Source organism: Camelina sativa, chromosome 4, assembly GCF_000633955.1.
Source record: "Camelina sativa cultivar DH55 chromosome 4, Cs, whole genome shotgun sequence".
Taxonomy (NCBI): Eukaryota; Viridiplantae; Streptophyta; class Magnoliopsida; order Brassicales; family Brassicaceae; genus Camelina; species Camelina sativa.
In genome coordinates this window covers 4,323,640-4,332,634 of record NC_025688.1, presented here as the reverse complement: position 1 = coordinate 4,332,634, position 8,995 = coordinate 4,323,640, and the positions used below count along the sequence as shown (strand labels likewise).

The following is an 8,995-nucleotide window of genomic DNA, read 5'->3' as shown; positions in this document are numbered from 1 at the left end:
TAAAAAAAAAAAAAAAAAAAAGGATTACTTATTAAATTAATATAGAAGTCAAATAATATGAAATTACACTTTTTTTAAGATGAAATATTACAATATTCCAATATCAAAGGCATAATAGATATGTGTGAAAATGTTAAATACTTTAAAAACAATCATAAAAACTAACTTAATTTTAAATGGACGACGGAATTTATGTAAGTTTTGAAAACTCTTTTTTTTTTTGGTTGATTTTTCTAAAAAAAAATAAGGGTCACGCTTGTTTATGTTTATTTTTTCTTAATCCAATTTGCAAAATAAGCGATAATTAATCCAATATATAACTAGGAATTATTGCATTCGGTTTTTTCTCTTCATTCGCATAGATTATTAGTATTATTGATCGTCAAGTCAAACGTGAAACTTCTCACTTTATTTATTTTTGTTTGATCACATATATTATACGTTATGATGATATATCCATAATATATAATTCTTTGTCTGAAGCATTACAAAAAGATTTTGGTATCGCATACTGATAATGATGGGATCTTGCATAATTCTGACACGAAGAGGAAGATGCGGAACAAGGCAAGAAGAAGAGACGAAAGTAAAAAAGGAGAAAGAGATGAACAAAACAAACACAAAATGGCAAAGTGCAGTTAATGAAACGACACCCTTTTTCCAAACTCTTCTCAAACAATCCAAACTCACCATTATATTTTTGTGTTTTATTGAACATTACCAAACGGAATCACTATTTCCTTACGTCACATTTCTCCAGAATTTTTCTCAATAAATACAAGAAGCTTACATTATAATATACTACAAAGATTTTTCGTTGTTGGTATATCTAATTTTTTGTAACACCAAGTAGGTCGTAAACAATACGATAATACTGTTATTAGTTTTAATTAGTCAAGAATGTTTTGGTCATGTATCAAAAAAGAGAATGGTGACACAATTTCTTTCTTATATTCAAGATCCAGTGATCCACATTCAAACCTATTAAATTCACAGTTTCGTGTATATATAATATATGTATAACTGCACTATATATTATTACATCAATATTGTTCTAAAGCTAACCTATATATTCTACCCCTATATATGCAAAGCAAACTCCAAAACGACAACAAGTTGAAATTCATTCCAAAAATGGGTAAGTACGTTGGTGGGTGATGCATTTATTGGTTTCTTCAAAGTTATGTTTTCCGTATGTCTAAAGAACCAATACAAAAATTACAAAACAAAGATATGTAATTCTTGAAAATTTCCATAATATAAGAGACAAATCTGTTTGAAATAATCAATAATTTACATGCTCGTACTGGCTTAAATAATATTTACACAAACACCAATCATAGTACTATACCACTGTTAATCATAATTAGATATGTGAAATTTGTACTAGTAATAATAGAACTAGAGAAAAAAAAAAAAAAAACTAAAAAAAATCTAAATTAATAAATACTCAGATCTTGTCTTGTATTTATATATTACCCATTCACGTGGGCCATTCAAATTTGCATGAAAGCCACTCCTCTTCTCACAAAACAAAACTTCAATCTTTCTTTCTCTCTCTCTCTCTAATTCAGAAACAGTCTCACAAAAGATAGATCTAACCCAGAGAAGAGAGAGAAATATTGATGATTAGGGTTTAATCAAGAAGACAACTTTATGTTAGGGGTTTTTATGTTTGGGATATGACTCATGCTCGAGAATGGAGAAGCTCCTTGACTACTACTCTACTAATGGTGATCTTGCTTTCTTCTCTACTCCATTTCTTCTGTGTATATTCACGGGTAGGGGCAATTCGGGTATCTCCAGAAACTCCGGCTCCGGTTAAGAAACATGAAGATCTAATGAAGAAGTACTTCGGCGCCGGAAAACTTCCTCCGGTGGATTCTTTGGTCGGAAAAGGGATCAGTGACAGTAAAAGAATGGTACCAAGTTGTCCGGATCCTCTGCATAACTAGTAGAAGCAGTTTCTTGATGTTATTTTTTTCTTTCTTTCATTTATATCTTTATTTTCTTCTTGTTGTTGTTAATGATCAATCAACTAGTGTATTTTACCCAAAATACCCACGTTTTTCTTGTTCATGTAAGGGAAAAACGAGGGTATTTTGGAGATTTTAATCACTGATCTATAAACATTTCATATATATAATTACTTTTTCCTCTGCAATATTATAGTTTATAGTATAAAATTCATATTGCTTTCTGCATTTTAATTCTGCATATAATAATTAAGAAGAGGAAGAATATAAAACCCTAATATTTTTGATTGTTTATATTTTAAGACAGGGTCCTGATTTTAAAATAAATATTCTGATCATTTCTTCTTGGTACTCGTCACTTCTGATGATATTAAATTCATTACCAGCGAATCAAATTAATATATACTATATAAATATCATTGATTTAATTTTAAACTATGTTCCAATTATTGCACATTCATAGAGTATTTTATAGTAGTATATATGTGGTAAATAGTAAATTTATGACATTGATGGATATAGAGAGAGATGGTTTTGGTATCTCAGAATGTTTGTGTGATTTAATATGTTTTTGTTCATTCTTATATTTTTCACCAAACCGCGGGAGATTCTATATTATATAAATATTCACGGATCATACTCAAGTAAACTATATTCAATATTGCATGGCCAAGGATACTATAACTTCAAAATATGTGATTTATATATGCACTTATTTAGCAATAATTAGGGCAACTCCAACCATAAAACACCAAATTTTGACACTAAATTTAGTGTTTTGGTGTTTCCTCTCCAAATGCATGTTCCATGTCTTTTTTACATGCTTCTTGCTTCTTTGATATTTATTTTGAAATTTGATCGTAATTATTATTTTATACTATATTAATTATAGTTACTAGTTTACATTACTAAATGTAATAAGATAAATTTAAAAATATTGATGATATATCTAGTTTTTAGTTGATAAACAATAATTTAAATATATTTTAAATCAAAAACATAAATAGTGTTTTGTGAATAGTATTCTATTGGAGTGAATTAACACCAAATTTGATGTTTTGCCGTCTTCGTTGGAGTTGGCCTTAGAAGTTTAGAACTAAGCCACGGGCCACGGCTAGAAAATTTGGGGAGCAAAATGCTAAATTGTGCATGGTAAGAATTTTAGCAGCCATCAGATCGGTTGACTTGCTTCTAGCAGGAAGTGTAATGCTGCTGACCGTAATATATAGTATTATAAGTCATAAAAAGCTGTGTGTTTTTACCACTGACCCAATCCAAAAGCTTTTCCTTTTTCCCCAACCTAAAGGCTCTAGAGTCAAATTTGTCTGATTAATAGCTATAGACCTGTTTATATTCTTTCTGAATACCCTTCCTAAATATATATATATATATATATATATATATATATGTTTAAGAATTAGAGTTTATTTTTAAATGTTAAATGCAGTTCTACAAATCCAATGTAAACAGTAAATTTTGAAACAAATTTTTTTTTACCATTCGACCACATAAATTTTTTGATTTAATTACCTTATATCTAAAATTAATGAAATTTGAACTTAAATACCTAGTGGTATAATAAACATGAGCATATACTGTATTTGTAATTAGGTCACTCTGTAAATAGGATAAGGAAAACACGAAATTTTACGTGTAAAATGGCATTAATTCTTTTTTTGGTAAAGATCAAATCATTTTGATGCACACACACTTGTCTACCGATCACAGATAAGATTCTATAAATCGATGATTAACGTAAGGTAGAAAAAATAAAAGGGTTAATTACCATTGGGATTTGCGGACTAGATGCGAAGTTAGTGACACGAGACATCTGGATTTTTATACGGTCACGAAATTATAAAAAAAAACATATAAGTAAAAGAAATGGTATGGACAGTAGTGTTTGGAATTATTCTTTTACACTTTCACATAATACTTTTTTAACTCCATCGTACAAATTCTTAATAAAATCAAGCGGGGACAACTTGTAAAGTTGTAATCGATTACAATGTCCAAATGAAAAGTTTTGTGGAAATAAGTAAAACTGAAATCCACGAGACCTACTAAAAGCTTACGAGATTTTATCTAAAATAATACGTAAACTTGCTTATGTTAAACCCCACGAGAAATCAGGTTTATGCAATGGCTATTTATTTAAGACAGAAATGGTATCGATAAACAGTCATGCTTAATTTACTTATTCCCATGTTAATCACCCAATGTCTCTTGTTATATTTGTGGTATTTTTAGCATAAAACTTTAAGAAAATTTTGGATTAAATATGTTATATAGTAATTTTAGGTATTATAAACACATAACTTTTTTAGAAACAAGAGTTGATTTTTAGTTTTACTTACCATTTCCTCAAAACAATGGTCAAGCACGATCCGTGAATATTTAGGGGCTGTTATTAGAGAGGTGATTTCTAAATCCATATAAAATTGTAAATTCTAGAAATCAAAACACATAGATTTTGAAATAACATGTTTTATTCTTTGATTTGAATCCTTCTATTTTACACTTTCAAATCCATTTAAAACATAATGTGGATTTTGAAATCCAAAAATAACTCATTAAATAAATAATATGAGATTTTAAAAAGTATTTGTAAATTATAGAACCAATAAAAGTATGCATTCGTTTTGTTATGTAAGAGTAAGACTTGTAGTTTTCGAAATTCTTCCATTTTAATTCCACTTGATTATTGTATTCTAGTTTAGTCAAGCACGAAGTCAAGCATTTAAATATAAAAAATGAAAGCTACTAAAATGTTTTGCAGAATAAAGTTTAGGAAAAAGAGGTCTCGAATGTGGGTGTTTTATGAGAAACAGAGTAACCCAATGTTTGAAGCGCCACGTAATATGCGGCGAAGAGGATTTCATGTCTTCTCTTTGTCCCTTTCTGTTTGGATTTGAGAATCTCTTTGACTCTTTCAAATGCTCATTTCTGAATTCTAATAGTAGTTTCTAAATACAATTAGAGAGATAACACATTGATAAGTTTTCGATATAAAATATACTAGTAGCTCTGGTTATTAAAAATAAAAATAAGAACAGGTCTATACAAATACAACAACAAATTAATGTATCATGCAAATGTGCAATAATATACTTTAAAATTATAGATGTAATAGTATTTAGGCATTTAGCCATAATTTTTGTTTTTGATCTTCAATTATACAGTAATACATGTTATAGTCAATATCTTGCATGACGATATAAGTTTTTGACATTTACAGATTTATATGAAACTTTAACCCCCTATAACAAAACGAATATCTGGTTATAGTACAACTATATTATTTCCTTGAACTACTAATAATTAAAGGGTATAAAGTCGGTCGATATCTCAAAGTTTTATGTAAGTATTGTATTGTCTTACCTTAAACGTTAAGATCTTTTGTTTCACATGATGTACGGTTAGTAATATGTTTTTTTTTTGTTTTTTTTGGTTTTATTTGTCCATATAAAAAATCTTGATGTATAACAAATATGAATACAATTTGATTCATTTTCTTTTTTGAATTTTGGTGAATCTTAACCTTTTTTCTTTCTATTTGATAACTGTTAAGAAAATAATGAACATAGTGCTTATAAGACACTTATAAAATAACTAGATTAGGACTTGCAGCACACTTTTGGAAAAATTATTTATAACTAAAACATTTAAAATATAAATTGTATTTGCTAGTTAAATATGCTAAAATTATATAATAATTGTTAATTTTATGGTTTAAATTTTAAACCAAATAATACTGTAATATAATTTATTTTTTACATAATATTTATTAATCAATTTAATTAGATATGTCTATTCTCGGATACCGATAGTGTTAACAAAATAATGAAATGACATTTTACCCGTTTAACACCAAATTAATGATATTTTAAATTTATATAAATAACGACAAAACTCGTCCCGCTATATAACTCTGTCCCGAGATATTTTAATTTTCACTATATAATCTTAATCTTTAATATATATTGTTTTATATTATATATATTAGATTGAGTTGATATGTTATTTATTAAGGTTGCCATTTATATTTTATAAGATTGTCGCTTCTTATAAAGTTTTAATATTTATAATACTTGGAATTCTTAAAATGGTCGAGTATTTCTCATATTTGAAGCTTCGTAAAATTTTAAATATATTATTAATATTTTAAAGGTATTCTAACTTTTTTTTAAAGTTGAAATATTTATAATATTTAAACTTCTTATAAAGTTTAAATATTTATAATAGTTGAAACTTCATAAACGTTTAAATATTATTAATATTTTTAACATTATATAAAATATAAATATTTATAATATTTAACTTTTTAAAAGTTTAAAATATTTATAGTATTTAACATTTCCAAAATCTTTAAAATAAAAAACCGGAATAAACCAAATAATTTTTTTTTTTAAGTTTGAATGTCTGATAAATCAAGTTTTATACTCAATTGTATTATGAATCATTTTGGTCTCTTTCATATTATGACTCTAAACTATTGCCCAATTTTTTAGGCGATGAGAGATATTATACCCGTATTTTTTTATTCATTTATTGAGTAATATATATCCATTTTTAAAAATTTGTATTACATCATATGCAGTAAAAAATCACAATTTTTATTGATTAAATGCATTATAGAATAATTCAAGATAAATAAAAATGAAAGAGAATCATATATTTATGTTTGAATGAGGTAGAAAATTTTCCTTATTTTTTTTAAATCTTACCTATAATTAATTTTGAAATTTTTGGTAACTAATATTAAAGTCAATGCATTGAATGTAAAAGCTTTGCAAAAAGTAGTATTTTTGAGCAAAAACTGTTGCAAAAATACTAGTATAGATTTAAATATGGATAGTTTTCTATATTGAATTAAATGTTATTTAGGATTTGTGATTAATGCTCCACAATAATAGCTATGGAAGTTACTAATTGTCGCGAACACTGATTTGTTTTTACTTTCATAAAATATTTATATTCTATTTTTGTTTCACTTTTATTATACATAATTGTGGTCTGGTCGATTATGTTTGGATCCAAGATTATTTTTTCTGATCCGATTTGTAAAAAACGATCCGAATTTAGAAAACATGGGTCACATACGGATCCACCCGTTTTAATGTATAAAATTATGTGAATGTCCCTCTACTATTGTATGCTTTATAATTTATTCAAGGACAATGGTCTGATTGGTAACGTAGTCAAAACTGTACAGAAAAGCTGTAAGCTGAAGTTGTAAGCTTTGACGAAATAGTGCAAAGTTGTAAGAAAGAGCTGTACATGAAAGATGTACAAAAAAGCTGAGAATAATGCTTTTAATAAAGATTTTGGTTAAGTTTTTGTGATTGGTAAAAATTCAAAATTGTATAACTTGTGATACTTTGTTTGTCTTACCAATCACTGCCAATATTTGTCCTAATCGAATGTTTCATTTTTGCCTTGAAAAAGTGATTCTCTTTTAATAGTATAGATAAACATGATGAACCTCATCAAATTATACATATTACAAAATTATGTTAAAAAAAAATAGTAACTCTAAATATAATGTATACATTAAAATTTTTACAATTTATTTTTGGTTTGTTTAAAATTAAATATATATGGATTAAATGTTAGTTTTTAATTTTATGCTAACAAATTGACTCGAATGAGCCAATTCTGAAAAATATTATCTAAATAAGTAATGTAGTGCAATTAGGTAGGAACAAGTCATGCTAATTTATCTTTTTTTAACATTTGCTTGTTTGGAAATGAAAGATACTGATTTTATCCAAATATGTTGAAATTGTTAGGTTACTCATTTGTGCCAACTCAAGCATGCACTTTATAACCCAGTGTTCAGACGATTGTGTTCGTCTTTGTATGTCATTGTTGATGTGTCATCATCAGATGATTAACAAAATGTGCTTACAAACTTGTTGGATCTAAAATATTAGATTACATCATTTGTTGTTTTTTTACAATCGATTACATAATTTGTTTACAAACCATTAATGTTTATTGATTTTTGTATCTATCTTAATAATATATTTTTTTTATTTTTCAAATGATCGTATAAGTAAACACATTATTTATTTTAGCTATACACTAAACAATTTTGTTGACATAATATACATTACTAGATTAGTACTCGTGTTAGAGCACATGTTGAAATTTATTTTATTTCTTTTGCAATTTTAATATAAAATATAATTTATGTGATTGTTTAAAAATGTTTTTTGGACAATATGTGGTTGTATATAACCATATTTGTACTCGTATACGGTTAAAATCTAGTGATTAAAATCAATCCGTGCTCTAGCACTTTGGTGACTGAAAATTTCTAAATGATTTTTCAATCCCTTTTTGTGAAAACTTTCTTAAATTTCGTAACATCCTCCTTATTCACTTTTTTTACCCTGTAAAAAAGAAGTATAATCGGAAATCACTCTTAATCCGCGGAAGAGTGATTAAGTTTTGATATTTTGTTAACTATATATGGTTAGTTAAATATTTTTTTTGAGATTTGATGATATTCTTTCGAATATTTTTTTAAGAGGATCTTAAATAGAGATTTAATTAATGGTTACAACCCATATAACCTATAATCTATCAAATATCAAATAATTAATTTTATAATCCATATATTATATAGTCGACAAGAAAAAGTTTGTGTACTTCCGTTTTATTATATAGGATATTTATTTTAGATATATACACTAAACAATTTTGCTGACATAAAATCTTGACTACAAAATCGGTATACATGAGTTTTGAAAAACAAATTATTACATCGGCAAATATATGTTGTGTCGATATGGGTCATATATCTAATTGTATGGTGTAAAACTGTAAATAATTCGTTACCATATGTCGAGTGGAATTTTTTACAAACAACTCTACAGCTTTTTGGCTTTTGCGATCAATGGATATCTTGGATCAGCAGTTAAATCGGTAAACTACTATGTACTGATAAATGGTGTTCCTTGTGGCAATATTCGACCATAACGGGGAATTTGTCAGGGTGACCCTCTATCATC

The 8,995-nt window shown here is 26.7% G+C and overlaps 1 protein-coding gene across 1 annotated transcript; it reads left to right on the top strand.

Moving 5' to 3' along the window:
* LOC109132577 (CLAVATA3/ESR (CLE)-related protein 27-like) lies at window positions 1,515-2,149 on the top strand. Its single transcript, XM_019244287.1, has one exon. The coding sequence runs from the start codon at window positions 1,683-1,685 to the stop codon at window positions 1,953-1,955; it is 273 nt and encodes a 90-aa protein (XP_019099832.1). The 5' UTR covers window positions 1,515-1,682; the 3' UTR covers window positions 1,956-2,149.